Below are 19,264 nucleotides of genomic sequence, written 5' to 3' on the forward strand. Positions count from 1 at the left end.
GAAGTCTTACAATTTCTGCTTCTTTGTTTTCTATATTTTATTCATTTGTCTATTTTTCTTACGTTGGAATTGTATAAAAATGGATGTGTTTGGTTTATAGGTGAACATCATTCCAATAATTGCAAAAGCTGACACCATTGCCAAGAACGAATTGCACAAATTCAAGAGTAAGATCATGAGTGAACTAGTCAGCAATGGAGTCCAGATATATCAGTTCCCCACAGACGAAGAAACGGTGGCAGAAATTAATGCAACGATGAGTGTAAGTCCTCAAGTAAGAAAGGACCAACCAGTGATTTTTCTGAAAGCTTTTCTTAGTAGCGGCATTGTGCAGTGGCTAGAACGTTGGACTAGCATCTAACGTACTCAGTGGGGTCCAGCTCTGCCACTGTTTCAAGTCATTTAATCACCCTACTCCTCAGTTTGTCCATCTGTCAAATGGGAGAGTTAGACAAGATCTCAAATCTCCTTCCTGCTCTAACAGTTATGATTTCCACAGCAAATCTTGTGGGAAAGGAATGCCAGCCCAGCACCATTTCACACAAAGCAGCTTAGAGGAACTAGCTCTCCGCTTGCTTCTGCCAGTGTCGGCAGAAATATGTCCACCTGCCTCTCTTTTGCTTCTGTGATTGGTTCCTGCCTTTTTCTCCTTTCTGCATTCCCCGCCTTTTCCTGAATCATGAGGTAAACTGGCAGTGGAGGGTACAATTTCCACATCACAGAGAGGAATGGTCAGGAGATAAATGAAAGCTTCAGCAATCTAAGTGTGCCTGTGATAAAATCTCTCCTGATGACACTTCGTCCTGCTAGTCGATACCCAAGTCTTTCCCACTGCTCCCGTGTGTCTCATAGCCGTGGCTCACCTCTGTGTCACGTAACTGTACCCATCTTTCTTCAGTTGGGAATGCACGACTTCTGGAGAAGAAGCAGCATTCTTCACACATAGTTGATGCCCACTGAGGGTTTTTGGAATTCTTAAAACTGCAGGTTAACTTCAATGGAATGTAATTAGAAGCTGTTAAATAGCTTGGCCTTCCCTGAATACGTGCTCAAAATTGATTCAGAAGTGTGCTGCTGGCAGTGGAAGTCAGTCTAGATTTTTTAATTTGTGGTCTGTTGAGGTATGCTCTACTTTCCTCAGATCTGATCATGACAAGTGTCTAATCAAGTCATTATTAAAGGCACTAAAGGCGCTCTTTTAATTAACAGCTTTACTGAGATATAATTGATATACTATACGGCACCCAGTTAAAGTATACAATTCTATGGTTTTTAGTGTATTCACAGAATTGTGCAACCATTGCTGCAATCAATTTTAGAACATTTTCATCACCCTAGAAAGAAACCATATACCTTTTAGATGTCAGCCCTCTAACCATCCCAGACATTGGCAACCACTAATCTACCTCCTTTTCTCTGTAGGTTTGCCTATTCTGGACATGTTATATAAAGAAAGTCATACTGAAGCTTATCTAGAGAATTAAGTGACTTGGTCAAAGCCTTCCGGTTAAGAGCAGCCCTGGGATTTTGACCCAGTCCACCTGGCCCCAGTCTCGTTGCTGTTTGCCATCGTAATTAGGAGATCAGACTAATTCCACAAAACTGCTTCTTCCTTCTTCCATTCAGCCTATGGACTTTTCTAGATATGGCTGTTATCATTTAAGGGGGAACTTTTCCCATAAATCACTCCCAACGTGACTAGGACTTTGGAAGGGAATGTAACTTTCCCCTTCTCTGGGAAATCGCAGAATTTAAAATTTTAGGGGGCGTCCCTGGTAGCCCAGTGGTTAAGAATCCACCTGCCAATGCAGGGGACACGGGTTCGAGCCCTGGTCCGGGAAGATCCCACATGCCGTGGAGCAACTAGGCCGCTGTACCACAACTGCTGAGCCTGCGCTCTAGAGCCCGCGTGCCGTGACTACTGAGCCCGTGTGCCACAACTACTGAAGCCCGCACGCCTAGAGCCTGTGCTCCGCAATAAGAGAAGCTACCGCAACGAGAAGCCCACGCACTGCAACAAAAAGTAGCCCGTGCTCACTGCAACTGTAGAAAGCCCGTGCACAGCAACAAAGGCCCAAAGCAGCCAAAAATAAATTTAAGAAAAAAAAAAAAGAATTTAAAAAATAAAATAAATAAAACTTAGGGATCTCATTAATGCAGAGATAGACCAACTCCGCTCTGCCCTAGTCTGGTCACACTGAGTCATGTGACCACCTCTGGCTGTCGTGCTCCTGTGTCCAGGATAGTAAAGGGTCTGGAATCCTTGGAAGGAACTGGAGAGCAGATTCTTCCTATGAAATGGCCATGAGGGCGTGCGAAAGGAAGGTAATCATAGGGGAGAGCGACTAGACTTACTCAAAAGGCAGAACCAAAACCAGAGGGCAAAAGAGCAGTGTGGGCTTTGGGCCCAGTGAAGTGCCCGTTTGTTTAACTCTTGGTGCCTCCATCACAAGTAGTTGGTGGACAACAGATTCTGTTTCAACTCACTCAGAAGAGATACCATGGAGGGAATTCCTACACAGACTCCACCCCTAAAATTCTCTGGTTCTGGGTACTGAGAACTTGGTGATAATAGTAGTGCCTGACATTTTGACATTTATTACTTTTTAGCACTTATTACTATGCATCGGGCACTGCTCCAGGCTCCACATTTAATGTTCACAACAGTCCCATGGGAGGAGCTAGTATTATTCCTACTACCACGTGAGGAAAAGGCAGCCCAGCACCTAAGAGTGCATAGCTGTCTGTAGTGGAGCAGGACGTGAACCCAGGTGGCTTGGCTCCAGGCGACCTCTCGCCCTTTATCCTAACGGCCGCCCAAGCGGAGGAGCGTACTTGGTTATAGCATCATTAAAAGCTCAGGCTGGGACGGCACGTGTTTATTCCGCTGTAGGACTGCAATTTGGGGTCAGTGGGATTCAGGAAGTAACATGAATGAATACCATCCAATTTTTCTCTGTATATCCCTTCCTGTCCTTTTAAATAATTTTGCATGGCCATGAAACTAAATTTGTGTTAAATTTCTTGGAAAGAAAATACCCATGAGTCTTTGCTCTTTTTCTCTCTTTATCAGATTCACGGAACTGATATTCCCAAATTCATTTTGCTCTTTATCAAGGAATTTTGTTATAGGGTCTTCCTTGCAGGCAGTTTCTGGTGATGAAATCCCATAGGATATGTGGAAAGCAGATTTCATTGGCGGTTGCTTTCGTCACTCAAGTCGTCACATCAGAATGTGGGCTGGAAGGGTCCTATTACCCCTCAGCTCCAGGGAACCACATTTCAGTTCCAGATGCTGACAAAGAGAACGTGCTTTCTTTCCTTCCTACAGAGTGTGAGATGAACTAGAAAATATAAATATCTGGAGCACCAGACCAAATACCAGTTGGGCGGCCTGGGCTGAGGATTTTGCCAAGCTCTGGGAGAGGATTTGGCTTTAAAACACTCTTGTCTGTCTCAGTGTGTCTGTAGTGGAAGAGCACTGGGTCAGGGAGCCCTAAATAATAATTCTCAGAGCAGCCATTTCAGATGTTATTCTTACGTGCTAAGAGGAGAAAGATAGAATTACTGTTTTCTCCCCGGATTGTAGCCATAGTTACCAAATAAACCAACGTGGCACAGCCAGTTGTCTTGAATAGTATCTCTGCTCAAGGTAAGTCGGGGTGCAAGGCTTGAGCCAATAATTTGAGCTAAAGTATATTTGACTTGAATTTTGTGCAATGATCAACTGTCTAAAGCGGTGCTGTTCAGTAGAAATATAATATGAGCCACACAAGTAATTTAAATTTTCCAGTAGCCACATTTTTAAAAAGTAAAAAGAAACATAAAATTAATTTTAAGAACTTATTTAACCCAGTATATCAAAAATATCATTTCAACATGTAACCAATATAAAAATTACTAGTGAGATGTTTCCATAGCAGGGCTTTGAAGTCCTCTGTGTGTGTGTGCGTGTGTGTGTGTGTGTGTGTATTCTTTTTTGTCACACCACGTGACTTGTGGGATCTTAGTTCCCCAACCAGGGATTTAATCCAGTTGCTGGCAGTGAAAGTGTCGAGTTCTAACCACTGGACTGCCAGGGAATTCCCCCAATGTATAGTTTATAATTACATACATCCCAACTTGGACGCATACCTAACACTGCTAACATATTTAAAAGTTTTTCAATATGAAGGAAGTACCAAAAAGATAATTTTCCTTCATGTTTGCATCTACATTAACAAAACTGGTTCTTTTTTTTTTTTTTTTAAGAAGATCTGAGTTTGAAGCAAAGTGAAATACAGTCCTACCAAAACAATAAAGTGATAATTAATGGAAAAATATTTCACACTGCTTCCCTTTAAATGTAAATGAATTAAAAGTAAATAAAATTAAAATTTTCTTCATTTTACAAGCCTCATTTCAGGTGCTCAGTAACCACATAGACCAGTGGCTACTCTCAGGCAGTGGACATCCCACGCTTACCATATAATCGCAAAGACTCCTAGTTTCCCCCTGAGTCCAGCTCATGGCAGATACTTGGTATCTGGTTGTAGGGGGAGTCGCATACACGAAGCCCAACCCCACTGAACTGTTGAGCCCCTCGCTCTTCTGCCCTCCCTCGCCCTTTTCTCTTGCCCCGAGCAGAGGCCTGCGGGAGGAGGGGCGTGTGGAAGCGGAGGAGAGCGTGTCTTTGCAGCACGGGGAGGGTAACCGCTCTCTGTCCTTGTGTTGCTGGCAGGTCCACCTCCCTTTCGCAGTGGTCGGCAGCACCGAAGAGGTGAAGATCGGCAACAAGATGGCAAAGGCCAGGCAGTACCCCTGGGGTGTGGTGCAGGGTACGTGCGCATCGCGGGGAAGGGGTTCCTCACGTGTCACCCCCGGGGTGGCCGTCCCCGCCGGGTTTGGGCAGGTCCTTGACGTGGGCAGGTGGAAGGGGGCTGCAGGGTTTTACACCTGGCAGTCGTGGAGGCCAGAAAGAAGCAGGGAGGCTGGGAAGCAATGGAGAGAAGTGGCTGCAGAGCCCTAGTGCCGATGAGGTAGCCCCCCAAGAATGCTGGGTTGTGTGGGGAATTTCGTATAAATTCCTGCTGGAAGAGAGAGCTTCCCTGGGAGTTTGAATGAGTTCTTCATCAGCAAAGAATAAGAAAGCTGCAAAAAGCTTCTTGCGAACAAGAGGATACTTGTTTCTCCATTATCTCTGGAAAAATTTTCTTGGTTTTTTTTTTTTTTTTTTTTTACAAATTGTCTTCTCAGTAAATATCTGAGAACAAGTGACCTATAATTGTTGTGGGACATGACTACAATCTCTAACCTGAAGACATTTCCTGTCACTTTGATGGGCAAGGTCTCGGATTCTATTACCAACCCTTGTGTGTTGTGAAGGAGGATGTCCAATGCTATGGATTAAGTAGGGTGGCTGCAGAAAGTTCCTTCATTGGCTTACGATATATCAGTCCTCCGTTTCCTTTGTTCTGAGTAAAGGCAATAAATCTGTGAGACGTGAGAAAGCACAGTACCTTTGAGATATGTAGGAAAATTATGGTTTTTATCAATCTTCCCAAATTCTCTACCAGAGAAAAACTTGATTCATAGTGTTGTTGATAAAATTAGAGGAGATGATACATAAAAACTGCCTTGTACAGGTCTCGACAGCATGGAGGGGTAGAAATCGGCCTGGAGCCAGAGGTGACGGGGTCTGAATATAGACTCTGCTGCCTCTGTCTGGGAGGCCAGTCTGCTCATGAAAGCCACGCTCTGCCTCTGGGAATCCTGCTACCAAGAGTCAAGACAGTATTGGCAGAGCTCCTCCCACGGTGCCCTGCCCTCAGCATCAGCAATCATGGTCCCTGCTGTCAGAAATCCTGTCCTTGTAGGGGTGTAAGGAGGATCCAGTGAAGGATCTCCGGGTGACCTTGAGACCTCAGGGGCAATGGTAACCACGTCTTGGAAAGATCACTTCAGGTTTGAGTGACACCGCCGCTGAGAGCCCTCCCTGCTGTCTTCCCCGTCTCCTGCAGTTGAGAATGAAAACCACTGTGATTTTGTGAAGCTTCGGGAGATGCTGATCCGTGTGAACATGGAAGACTTGCGAGAGCAGACTCACACCCGCCATTATGAGCTGTATCGGCGCTGTAAGCTCGAGGAGATGGGCTTCAAGGACACCGACCCTGACAGCAAGCCCTTCAGGTATGTGGGCACCTGGCAGTCAGGCGCCCCAGGCAGCGGTGTGAGCGGCGTGCTGGCGCATCCCGGAGATGCTTGTGGGATCGAGAGATGGGTGGTGGAGGGACCTGGCGGGGGCAGATGAATAGCACGGGTTGCCAGGCATTGCGATAACCACTTTATTTCTGTCATCTAGAGCACCTGATGTAGCTGCTGTCATTATTGCATCCTCATTTTACAGAGGAGGAGACAAAGGCACTGCAAGTGTAAACAGCCTGCCCAAGTAGGAAGTGACAGGTGTGAGTTTTGAACCTCTGTTCTTAACTGTTATACTCACAGAGGCACAGAACCTGGTCCAGGCATTTACAAAGGTGCGAATGCTCACTACAGTTTGTCCCGTTCATTTTTGCCAAATAGGTTTAACTTGCCATGTCTCCTACTTTGTGACGTGCTCTTACTAGGTTCCAGTGAACCAGTACAATTCTAACAACGCGAATGAGTAGTAAAGGAAATAACTTACAGAACATTTGCTGTGTATTTTCCCACACTGCTGACGGATGGAGAGGAAGAGGCAAAACGTGGATGGGAGAATATCGAAGTTAATGTAGAATTAGTGGCCCCGCGAAGGCCAGGCCCTGTTAGAGCCCAGTGGGGGGGAAGGGTCGCCGGGGCCACTCCAGGCTTGGTGAACGGTCAGAGGAAGGCTTGCTGCCACCTGGTACAGGAGAGGATTGCTCTGTGCATACTGAACCCATGCAGTTTCTTCACGGGGATCGGAGTTGAGGTGATGTGAAGTGTGTCTGTGCTTGGCGCCTGTACTGATCGGGGGCCGCGGTTCCTTGGAGAAGACTGTTTTCCTCCTCTTTTGTGGCTGGCCTCGACTCCCACTCAAATGTCTAGGAGCTGGCTGGCCGCGGTGCCTCAGGCAGCCTGTGTGCAGTGCCAGTGGACTCCCTCCGCTGGATCTGAGCTGCCATTGCGGTGGCAGGGAGGTTATTCTCTTGGAATCTCTTTAGTTTGGTGAAGTCTGGACTGGTCTCCCACTACAGTGCTCCTGTGGAATGTATTTGGTGAGAACAAATGGAGACCCCAGACAGAGGGCTTCTAACCAAAAAGTTAGCTTCTAGCTAAGTTTGCATCATTTAGTCCTGCTCTAGGGGCTTGTAAAATTGGCCCTCTTCATTCACATGAAATGTGCTTTCTGAGGCAGGGTAGAGGATGCCCTTTTGTGTACACAAGTTTAGGGGGTTGAACCTTGAAATGCATTGACCAAAAAATAGCCCCTACACAATCAAGCCTACTCTGGTTATTAAGCCTGATGAAAATGGTTTTTGTGTGGCAGAGACTATATTTTTTCATAGAGGTTTTGTTTTTTTTTTTTTTCACCCATGCATAGAGATGAAACAAAAGGAACCAGAGTAAAAATGGAACCCATGTGCCCTCCGCCCTCATTCAAACCCAGGCGGCGTTGAAGGGTGAAGGGGCAGCAGTGTGGGTTCAAGTCTTGACCCTGCTACTACCCAGCTCCTTAACCTGTCTGGGCCTCAGGTTCTTCATCTGTAAAACGAGGAACTGGGCTACATGAGAGGACAGTCAGATCTAGTAGGAGGGCTTTTTCCAGAATGTGCCACAGAGGAAATGCTCTGGCTCTGCGGACCATGTCGTCTCTGTCCCAGTTTTTCAGCTCCACCCTTGTAGTGTGAAAGCAGCCAGAGACCCTAACCTAAAAGAAGCAGGAGTGGCTGTGTTCCAATAAAAACGTATTTACAAAAACAGGCAGGGCCAGATTTTGCCCTCGGGCTGCAATTTGCCAGCCCCTGGACTAGATCATCTCTTGGAGCCCTGAGCTGCCTGCAGAAGTTGGAATGCATGTGACTGTTTCTTAAGTCTGTTAGAGGTAATTTACCTCCCCAAATGTTAAGAACCATTCAGCACAGCTGTGTTTTTTTCAGCTCTGGAATTTCGGAGTCTGTGATGCAGGCCCCTTCACTAACCTTCCACCATCTCGACCAACTGGGGCTGCTTGGGTTCCCAGGAACCAGGGCTGGTGAGGATTTCGTGCTGCTGCCTCTGCCTCTGCGTTTGAGTTACAATTTCTCCTGCAAGGCCAGGGTAGCTGCCTGCCAGGAGGAGGGTTGCTGGGTGGGTCCAGCAGGTTCTGCAAGGCCTGGCAGAACTGGATCCAGCTCACTGCTCTGGCCTCCCCGTCCCCAGGGGCTTCAGGACCCGTGGTAGATGTCGCTGAGGCCTGACTTGTAGAGAACGTGCTTTATTCACGCGTATCCCCCTCCCCATTTGGTTCCTTTTCTACTGGCCTGAGGGTTCCTTTTTGAGGATGAAAAGGAGGGAAATATATTTTATATAAAATATATTTTGTATATGTAAATATTTTATATATAAATATATTATATATATATATGTATATATATAAAACCAAGGCCTTTACTCTTTTCCCTGTATAAGAAAATAAGAAACAGAGAAAAGTAGACCTTCTAAAAATAAACACCTTCTGTCATCTCAGTTCCTGGGAACCCTGGAAATAGTTTCTCCTCTTAGAAACCCACTCACTCAACCTCAGGTGGCCCTCTTGGTGCAGGCAGGATCATTTGGAACATAAAAGTTGGCTTTGAATCACATGTCTTGGCAGATAGCAAGGTGAAATAAACTTGGTTTTCCTCTCCTTGGAAACCACTGCTTTACAAAGGGCCCAGCCTCTCCCTTGGAGGAGTTTCCAGCCTCCCCAGCACTTCCTGTGAGCCTGACACTGAGGGTGCAGGAGGGGACCTGCGTGAATGATGACACAGTTAAGGAAAAGCAAAAGCCACAGTTAATTTAAGGGATTTCCCAGAATTACACCTTCAAAGTCATCACTCCTGGATGCTCACAGAAGACTTTTTTTTCCTTGTGAATTTAGGGTGAACTTGGAGGAATATCAGTGAAGGACTCAAGGCTTTTATATTCTCAAAGTAGAGGATCCCTTCACGGGTGTACAGTGAAGTCCGTCCTCCCATCTGGGCACCCTGTGTCCACCACTTGCCCTTTGGGTGCCACTTGTGTTTATACCATGTGTTTATAAAGCAGAGAGTGGCCTCTAAAGCCGAGGCCCGTAAGTGGGAGCTCCCCTGAATATATGACACCGTGTGAAACCAAACCAGAAGCTGGGCGAGCATAGGAACAGGCCGCATTTAAGCCTTGGAAGTACGTCCCGGGCACGAAAGCTGAATCTGTCCCTGGTGCTTTCCTTCAACCTGCCTGCATTCAGAGTTGTGTCTCTCTTGTCTTGCGGTAGAATCTTTCTCTCTGTCACTACACGTGTATATGTCCAGGCGTCAACCTGCTTTTTCTTGTGCGCATCTTTCCCACCTGCTGCCCTGCAGCCTCAGAGCTCAAGCCTCACCCCAGCCAGAGCACCCATGCCTTCCCTGGACCCAGGTCCCCCAGACCCTGGCCCCTTTCTGGCTGGCACTGGGGGAAGATGGGGGCGGGGACGTCACACAGGAGCGGGGATGGGTCTTGTCTCTGCTGCTTGTCTCCTGAGATGCCACCGCCCTCTTCCTAACACTCCATCCTCACCTCAAAACACCACCTTCTCCTTGACTCTACCTGTCAGGTCACAAAAAGTGCTCCTTTACTGCCCCTGTCTCAAGAAATCACAGAGTTTTCAGGCCCATGAGACCATTCATTTTTAGGAGCATGGAGACCTCACTTCTCCCACCTGAGCTAGGTGGCCCGGCTGAAAATCCCGGCTCTGTCACTTCTTCACTGTGTGACCTGCACAGGTTACTAAGCCCCTCTGTGTCTGAGTTTCTCCATGTGTAAAATGGGAGGTGATAATAATAGCTACCTCACTGCGATGTTGTAAGGATAACACACTCGCGTGTGTAAGTTCCTCCGTAAACCCCCCGGCGGCGTGCGGTGCTCTGGCCTGCCCCCCGCTGGGCGGTCCAGGAGACGTAACAGGGAGAGAACGGTGCTACGTGAATTACCGGAGTGCAGGATGAACTGGAGTGCCAGTGCCCGTTCTCCCTTCCCTTGACCTCCATGAGCAAAGCCTGCCTCTCCCAAAAGCTGTTAAAAGAAACTAAGAAGATAAAAGCCTCAGTTTCAAACCAGCCCAAACCCTCATGAAAAAATTGTTCACTTCTCACTTGGAAAAGGGTGTTAATAACTACAATTAAAAATTAAGTTGGAAGAGCTAGAAATTGCAAAAGGTATCATCACTTTAGGTATCTGAGAGGATACTATAGATCCAGTTCCTTCTGGACTGGTTTTCACTGGCTGGAAGCATAGGGGAGGGTCTCTGGTGTCTCTCATTCACATGTGGATTTCCGCAGGTGCCCAGGGAGTAGGATCTGTGACTGCATTGCTAAGAAACCTACTGCAGGTGACTCCTTGGGGTGGGGGGTTTATGATTTCTTTCTCATACGTTGCTTATGGTTTCCAGTGTCAGAGTTGCAAAGCTGGTTCCTGTCCCCGGATGCAGCCATCTAATAAGCAGCATGTGTTGAGGCCATCTGGCTGGTGGCAACATCGCTCCTTAACCTTTCTCTAGAACATGCGCTTTCCAGCTTTGGGCTGCAACCTTCACTATCAAATGTGTTCTACATCGTGATCCAATATACACATATGAAGTGATACCTGCTCTTATAGTTTGCACTGCATTCTGGTTTCTTCTAACCTGTTCTCTAAACTTTTTCTTTTAACATACTGGTTAAAACCCTTGATTGGGTCATGACCCATAGTTTGAAAATGGATCTCCAGAAACTGGAGCCTAAGCTAGGTTGTGGTTGGGACTGGATCAGGTCGAGTCATGCTGAGAGGTCTCAGAATTCCAGTAGCATTACCCAAAGGACCTTCTCTCTGTGGGTCACTTAACAGAAGTTTCCACAATTAAACAAATTTGGCTCTAAGTGAATCGACTTAAACAGGTTTTTTTTTTTCTTTAATTGAAGGACTTTTCAGAGCACTTAAGACAAGCAGTGGTTGGCAGACTAGTTACATCAAGTCACCTGGAAGCATTTTAAAAATACAGATTACTTTTGCCTTCTCCTGACATCCTGAGTCAGCATCTCCAAGTGTGGAGTTAGGAAACTGTGCTCAGAAAAGTCCAGTAAAACATGCCCAGGCGACCCTGACGTGCTGCAGGGCTTGGGAGCCACTGTGCGCTGTGGCTCTCCTAAAGGGTGGTCACACATTGCATTTTCCTTTTGTTCTTTTGACTTGGGAACCCCACTTTTGAAGATTTCTTGAAACTAGCGATCTCTGGAACACACTTTGGGTCATGTTTCTTAGTAGTGTTTCTATACTAGGTGTTCCACTGCTTGTTAAGAAAGAAGAGGAAGATGGATTCATTATCTTAAAATCAACAAAAACTGGGTTCCCCCAAAATTTCATAGCAGGGACAAGTCATCCTCTGCCTTTGGCCATTCTGACACAAATGATAGTGATAAAGAGTTTATTAGAAGCTAACAAGCAAAATCAAACTCATGAATTATTTTATAGTTTCATTATCCATGCATTTCTCTATCTCTGTGGCTATATAGCTTAAATTTCAGGTCCAAATATTGCTATTAATATTAGCCAACACTAATGTCGGCCAAACTTGCTTTTGTCTCCTAAGATAATGTGAAAGCCAAATATACCTCCAGAAACTCCCAACTCGTGATTGTCCATTACCCAGGCAGTGTTGACACTCTTGAGGGCAGGAGAACTGATTGTTCAGCAACCAATAAGAGCACTGATTATAGACGTATAAACAATCCTAATTAATGCATTTTGTAAGTATGTTGCTCTTTATAAACGTATATCCACATGCACACGCCCCTCCACCACCTGAATGTTCTTTTTCTCCTTTTACATGGACAAGTGTGAATGCTGGGGTGGCTCTGCATGGAGCCTGGGGTCATCCACAGGCGCTCTTCATTTTGGAATCAGCACTTTGGATGCATTTGGTCCCTGGGTAAAAGTGGATAATCCTGCTGCAGACTTGTGTAACTGTCACAACCCTTGTTCTAGGGAAACTGCAAGGGAGAGATAGAGATAGCAATTACCGGCAAATGCATCTCTGTTTGTATGAGTGTGGGTGTGGGTGTCTGTTTTTTTCCTAAGTTGTGTTACCAAAGGTGATTTTTCTGTAAATATATCTGTTCTGACTTGGAGGTAAAACTGAGTGATGGCCTTTGCTTTAAAATATTGGGCCCCAAGTTCTGTAGACAGTCAGGGGGAAGATAAGTTTTAAAATAAAAATCAAACTCCTCCCTGCTCTATTTACAATTGGTAATACCACTTGAAGAGCAGCAATTTTCTGTAATATCTTTAGATACACTATTGTCTCTTTAGATGGTTCACTGAGTCTGTTTTCTAAATTGGGGGCTGGAGGAGGACGAGTGCGGGGGTAACACTTACTAAGCACCGATGTTATCTCAAATGCTTTACTCACTCTGCCCACATTTACATCCCGAAATCATGGGCCCCGGAAGGCATTGTATTCAGAGAACATTGAGGCTGAGAGGCTGTGCCCTTCCCAAGATCAGTCAGTAAATTGCTGTGAACCCAAAACCAACCCTGGTGGATCTGTCTGGCTCCAGTGCCGCTGCATTTCTCTCCCTACACCCCCTCCATCTTCTAAAATTCTAAATCACGTCTTCAGTATCTACGTGGTACTGAACTGGGAGATACTGGCCAGCCCAGGCTTCCCCTGTGTGAATGTATGTAGCATACAGCTTGGCCAGTAGGAGACATCCCATTAGTGCTACACTGTACTTATTGCCTCATCTCTGGTTCCTGACGTGCTTGTCTTTCTGATCGCCACATAACTAAAAAGAAGATGGTGCCATTTTGTGTGTCCTTGAACCTGGTGAGTTGGCAGCCTTATTTATTTTGAGGAAGTGGCTGGGTAGGAATTGTCTGGACTGAAATTTCTTATCATGCAACTTCATGACACTGTCCTTGGTTTGTGGCTTTTGAATAGTCTTCAGGAGACATACGAAGCAAAAAGGAATGAATTTCTGGGAGAACTTCAGAAGAAAGAAGAAGAAATGAGACAGATGTTTGTCATGAGAGTGAAGGAGAAAGAAGCTGAACTTAAAGAGGCAGAGAAAGAGGTAAGCCATCTGTCCTTGCGTCCGGGGGAGACACAGACGAGACAGGCCTTCGTGCTGCTCTAAGCACTTGCTACATATATTCTATCACACGAGGGGCCTACTAACCTGGTACGAAGAGTAGGGTAGCCAGTCTTATCCCCATTTCACAGATGGTAACACTGAGTGTCGTAAAGCTTAAGTTATTTATGCAGTCACATACCTAGTTAGTAGCAAAGCCAAGACTAAAGCTAGAACTTAGGTTTCCAGACCTGATCCCACACTCCTTGTAACTCCATATTTCATCAATTTACAAGTGATGAAACGTAAGATTTGCAATTCTGGGACCATTATTGTCTCAGTCTACCAGTCAACTCAGTGAGCTAAACAGTGGAGGGCCCTTTGCCCCTGTCTGATGGGGGACGGGCTTTGTCCGCCGTGTCTGTGCTCTGGCTTCCCTCGGGGACGCACACCCCTGGCTCCAGTGTCCCGCTGACTCTAGTTCCCCACGCCCAGCCCAGGGTAGTTGCATCCTAGAGGTTCCCATGGACTCCTTTTTTATTTCTAAAGAAGTGTTTATTGATTATTTGAGTTTTATTTTGAGAAGTTTCTTGAAACACAAAGTATAGTTTTTGGTGTATCACTTTTGATATGGAACAAAGTTGTTTCTAATAATTAAGCACACAGACACACAGATTATCACTTTAAAATACTTTAAGCACACAAAATCTGCCTAAAACTGCACAGATGAATGTATATTTCATTATAATGTACCCATTATTTAAATTAAACCAAGAACTTAATTTAGTTGCCATTAGATTAATGAAGTGTGGAAACTTTTAAGGTCACTTGATTAAATGCATCCTTTTTACTTATATTTGTTTCTTATATGTAATACCCTAAATACACGGCTAAATGTGTGCATAGAATATTATAAAATGAAATAACAATGAATATTTTCAGATGTACAGATTATTTCACATTATAATGAGTAGTAATTTGATCTCATTTTAAGTAATATTTTCATTATAGTAAGTTACAGTTTTAGCAGAGTTCAGAATTAAAAAGTCAGTTCTCTTCAGATTTTAAAATGACCCAATTAATTCTTTAGCTGATATAGCTCAATGAATATTACTCATTTTACCCTGTTAAAAGATAAACTGAGGGACTTCCCTGGTGGTCCAGTGGTTAAGAATCCGCGCTTCCACTGCAGGGGGCACGGGTTCGATCCCTGATCATGGAACTAAGATCCCACATGCTGTGCAGCGTGGCCAAAAATTAAAAAAAAAAAAAAAAAGATAAACTGAGGCACATTAAAATTTATAAGAGTTTATCTGAGCAAACATCAATTGGAATCAGGCCCCATGGATTTCTGCTGTAACAGTCACCCCAACGAGAGAGAGCAAGAAATAGGTTTGCCTTTGATGGTAGATAATAAGAAACTTAGAGGTTATTTAAATAGGTAAGTACTCACCCTAGTTTTGCGGCAGAGAAAGGAAAGTTGAGCCTTATTTGCTGTTGGCTTTAAGTATCAAGTTGAATGCTAGGTAAAAATTCTAGAATTATCTAAATAGTAAGGATTTTCCCCTCCCTCCCAGTTTTTTTTTTTAATGTAAATTTATTTATTTATTTATTTATTTATTTATTTATTTATGGCTGTGTTGGGTCTTTGTTGCTGCGTGCGGGCTCTCTCTAGTTGCGGCGAGCGGGGGCTACTCTTCGTTGCAGTGCACAGGCTTCTCATTGCGGTGGCTTCTCTTGTTGCAGAGCACGGGCTCTAGAGCGCAGGCTCAGTAGTTGTGGCTCACGGGCTTAGTTGCTCCGCGGCATGTGGGATCTTCCCGGACCAGGGCTCGAACCCATGTCCCCTGCATTGGCAGGCGGATTCTTAACCACTGTGCCACCAGGGAAGCCCCCTTCCAGTTTTTGTTTCTGCATTGTGATAATTTTCTAAATTCAGTTTGTCAAGGGCCAGAAATTTCTCCACATACTCTTCTTATTTGAATAGTATGGATACATATATCTGTAGTCACTGTGTAAGTCTCTAAGTAAATATAGATTATACTTTTCAAAAAAGGACCAGAAGTAAAGAACTTTTCTTACCACTAGGGTGAGTTTCTTATTAGGACCATGGATAATTTTTATTTTCTTCTTTATGCTTTTTACAATGAACACGTATTTTATTATCAGAAAAAGTGCACAGAGATTCCCCTTAGTGCTAAGCGATCCAAGTTTCAACAGTGTGTAGGGCCCCAAGGGATGCTTTTCACCACCTCGGCCTGGCTCAGCCCCAGACGGTACCTCACTCGTATAACTAAAGCGCGGGCAGCGGCACACACGTTCTGCTTCTGAACGGATCCAGGTAGCCTTACGACAGTAAGCGTCCCATTCCCTCCACCAAGCTTGTCTTCCTCCTCTTCTCTCCAGCTCCACGAGAAGTTCGACCTCCTAAAGCGGACACACCAAGAAGAGAAGAAGAAAGTGGAAGACAAGAAGAAGGAACTGGAGGAGGAGGTGAACAATTTCCAGAAGAAGAAGGCGGCAGCTCAGTTGCTACAGTCCCAGGCCCAGCAGTCTGGGGCCCAGCAAACCAAGAAAGACAAGGATAAGAAAAAGTAAGCGGGTGTCACCCCCATGCAGCGGGGCCCTCTAACAATTTATTCCTCTTGCATGTCTCTACTTTTCCTATTTACAGACTGGAAACTGGTCTATTACCAGAAAGATAAAAGCAAGAATTTTCTCTACAGTGCAGGGGAGACGACAAAGGTTTTTAAAGTATTTCTAAAGGGTACACAGACACTAAGTTATAAAACTTGACCACACGATCCAGCCATCAGGACTGGAGTAACCTGTCATCTCCAGTAGCATCTTCTGCAGCAACACTAGGACTCTTGAGAAGACAGAGCATTTCTCTTCACTACTCTCTGGAGACAATCCTCATGGCTCTTGATAAAGAGCATCCTAAAATTATGATTGTTAGAATTATTTTTCTATTCTCTGTTGTAAGGCTTAAGAAGCCAGTCATTGAAAGTCTTGTTCTCAAAATGAAAGATTTGGAAGAACTACTAGTGGCCACTAGTTTTCCCTCTAAATTCCACAAGATGATGAATCGTTTTATTGTGAAAATGGGATCAAAATGCCCGTTAAGACACCTCCACCAATTCTCAAGACACACCTGTACCCGCACAAAATTTTTTTTTAAATATGGCCTTGATTTAAGGTGCCAAAGGGTCAGATTCTGCTTTTGAGTTGTCACTTCCTATGATACTCCAATAGCAGTGGCCTGAATCCAGTAGGAGATTTGGGCCTTCCTTGAAATTCTGCTGTGATTTGAAGCTTTACAGCAAATCACCTGAAAGACTAGAGGGTGGCATTTTATGACAATTACTATTGGTTTGACAGTAAGCACAGTGGTCAATAAGATGCCTTTGAAGAAAACCTTAGTGGTAGCTGGGTGGTGAGCCCATGGATGCCACCCTGCTTTGTCTGTTTAAGGTGTGGTCCTCTGAGGGCGTGTTTCAGGATTCTTGCTCTTCATCCTTAGATGCTAAGGTTCTAGGGCAAAGGCTGACAACTAAGTAAACAATAAAAATGTTGGTACTGGAGTAGGCAAAGAATTACATTCTTAGACATATATGGCAGATAGGATTGAGCCTGCACAGTAATCGAGTCCTATCCCAGGGGAGTGAGCTCGATAGTGGTGTTCACTTAATCTGAGTGAACGTGCAGACTTGTCCCCGAGGAATCTTGTTACGTCTCCTGTGGTAGAAACCAAAATGCACTGCTACAGTGACGCACAGAGAAAGTTTGAAATTCTACTTTGCAAACCTTGACTTTCCAAGCTCTGAGCCAGCAGGAAATGTATGAAGAGAGCAGGGGAGCAAGCAGATTTTCTAAGCAATAGAAAGTAGTTGGTGTAGGTGAGCTGTGATTTGAATGGGGTTGGTACAGACCCACGTGGTCAAAGGACTCCAGGGGCCGAAAATTTAGTTATGCTGGATTAATTCTGAGAGTAACAACTGCCTAGATTATAATCCAGTTCAAGAAAGCACTTTGTAGCTACACATGTTGGGAGAGCATCGGTCACTAATGGTGACGTTCCCCATGCAGATTCAGAGATGAGTGACTCTTCCAGGGAAGACAAAACAAAAGCCATTTGGCATCATTCCCTTGTTGATCCAAACTAACCCAGGATAAAAATAGGTGGGGTGTGTGTGTGTGTGTGTGTGTGTGTGTGTACACATCTATAGGCATGAATGAAACAGGAAAAAGCTGCTGACTCACGGTTTAGGAAACCCAAAGTGGAGTTTTTCTTACTCTGAAGCACTAAAGTGCGTAAAGGTACATGTTTTAGAACTTAAAATGTTTATAGAAGACCAGCAATGTTCCAAGGATATTTCATGTATACTGGATGTGCCTTTAAGCAATAAAAATTCCGAGAGCTGACCAGTATTGTGCCTCCATTTTAAAAAGTATCTAATCACAGACTTCTCCATGCAAGGAGGTTTTTCTTGTCCTATAGAACATTTTAGGTTATTTTCTTCCCAGCCTTGGGCCTTAGCAGTGTATAACGCTTTTCAAGTTTATGTGAAGTGTGTGCGAATTCTATTTTAGCCTTATTTATACATTCTCATTTATTATTAATGGAATTAGACTTAATTTGGTGAGCAGTAGTCACCAGATTTTGTGCCTGACAAGGGCGCGTACTTTTTGGTAACTTCTAGGTTCTTAAGCTTTTCCACACTTTCCCATTTGAACAGTGAAAGCAGTTGCCAGTTGGAGGCCTGAAGTGTAAAAGTTAAAAAAAAAAAAAAAAAAAATCACTTCCCTTGCTGCCAGTGGAGAGTTTTGGTTAGAGAGGACCACAGACAGACAGTAATCAGGGTAACCAGAACAGTACTTGGAAAATAAATGGGAGGCTCTTTCCTCCTCGTGTAGCTGGAGGAGAGGCTGGAGTCACCACACTAACTGCTTAGGAGCTGCTCCAGGGAGAGAATTTAAAAAGAGATGCGTATTTATTCACCTGCCATGCTTCCACCTCAGAGCTTCACTTCGTTTTTCTAATAGTTTTAAATTCCGTTTTTTCTATTCTAATGACATGCTCCCTCTTTAATGTAGGTAAGGCTTTGTACTTCTCCTTGACCTGTTAGTGGCATGAGAGCATATAACATTTCCTAAGATTACAGACAAGGTAGAACTAACCCTGGCACTGCCATTAGCTGGACCCCCACCTCCTGCCATCTCTGGCCACCAAGTCACTTTCCTTGTTTGCGGCTACACCTCAGTGGTGGGAGTGCCCGAGGGTAAGTTGTTCAGTAGTTGTTCAGTGTTCATCTTTTCTGAAAACTTTGCACAGTTGCCAGCCAGCAGTTTGCTGGTTAAGATGCATCCATTCCAAAAAGAAAGTTTTAAAAATCTATCATTTTAAAACTGTACCTGGCATCTGATAACTATAGTTTACACAATCATCCACTCATCTTTTCTTTTTTAAAAGAATATTTTGATTCTTCCTAAGGAATGAAGTTGCATGTTTTGGAGTTGCCTCAAATTAGACATGTAAATCTTGGACTTGGCATTGCTTTGTACCTAGGAGGGGGAAGGCTCCGGGCATTGCTTTAGCTGTAACCATATGATTGTCCTTTTTTTTTCCCTCCCAAGTAGATTAATAGCATGTCCTCCAACCACTATATTCCAATTCCCAAGTTAATTGTTGAAAGACATTTATTGTATATTCAGTACCGATGTGATGCCCAAATCTAATAGATAATGGTTTTGTGTTATTTGAGAAGAAAGTCAAACAGCAAATCCTTTCACTAGAACATGTAGTGGTTTCAAGAAGTCACTCATGAATTCTGAATTACCTGCAAATGGAAACTAACCACGTGTTCTTTAATTCAATATTAAAATTTTGCTTTTGCTTGTCATGTAGAATAGCTTACTCAAATTTTTGGTTTTAATTTCTGTCAATTCCATAATCATTGCATGAGCATTCACCATCACCGAATGCTGGTGCTGGCGCTCCTAATTTTCCTTCTTTTCAT

The 19,264-nt window shown here is 44.4% G+C and overlaps 1 protein-coding gene across 3 annotated transcripts in view; it reads left to right on the top strand.

The window, feature by feature from the left end:
- Positions 1 to 19,264, top strand: part of SEPTIN11 (septin 11) — a 90,270-nt gene that overhangs the window by 65,710 nt on the left and 5,296 nt on the right. For all 3 annotated transcript variants that reach the window (XM_061192388.1, XM_061192386.1, XM_061192385.1), the window contains exons 5-9: positions 101 to 262; positions 4,721 to 4,817; positions 6,000 to 6,168; positions 13,115 to 13,247; positions 15,651 to 15,838. In XM_061192388.1, coding sequence (XP_061048371.1) covers positions 101 to 262; positions 4,721 to 4,817; positions 6,000 to 6,168; positions 13,115 to 13,247; positions 15,651 to 15,838 — 749 coding nt within the window. The remainder of the gene's footprint in view (positions 1 to 100; positions 263 to 4,720; positions 4,818 to 5,999; positions 6,169 to 13,114; positions 13,248 to 15,650; positions 15,839 to 19,264) is intronic.

Source organism: Eubalaena glacialis, chromosome 5, assembly GCF_028564815.1.
Source record: "Eubalaena glacialis isolate mEubGla1 chromosome 5, mEubGla1.1.hap2.+ XY, whole genome shotgun sequence".
Classification (NCBI taxonomy): domain Eukaryota; kingdom Metazoa; phylum Chordata; class Mammalia; order Artiodactyla; family Balaenidae; genus Eubalaena; species Eubalaena glacialis.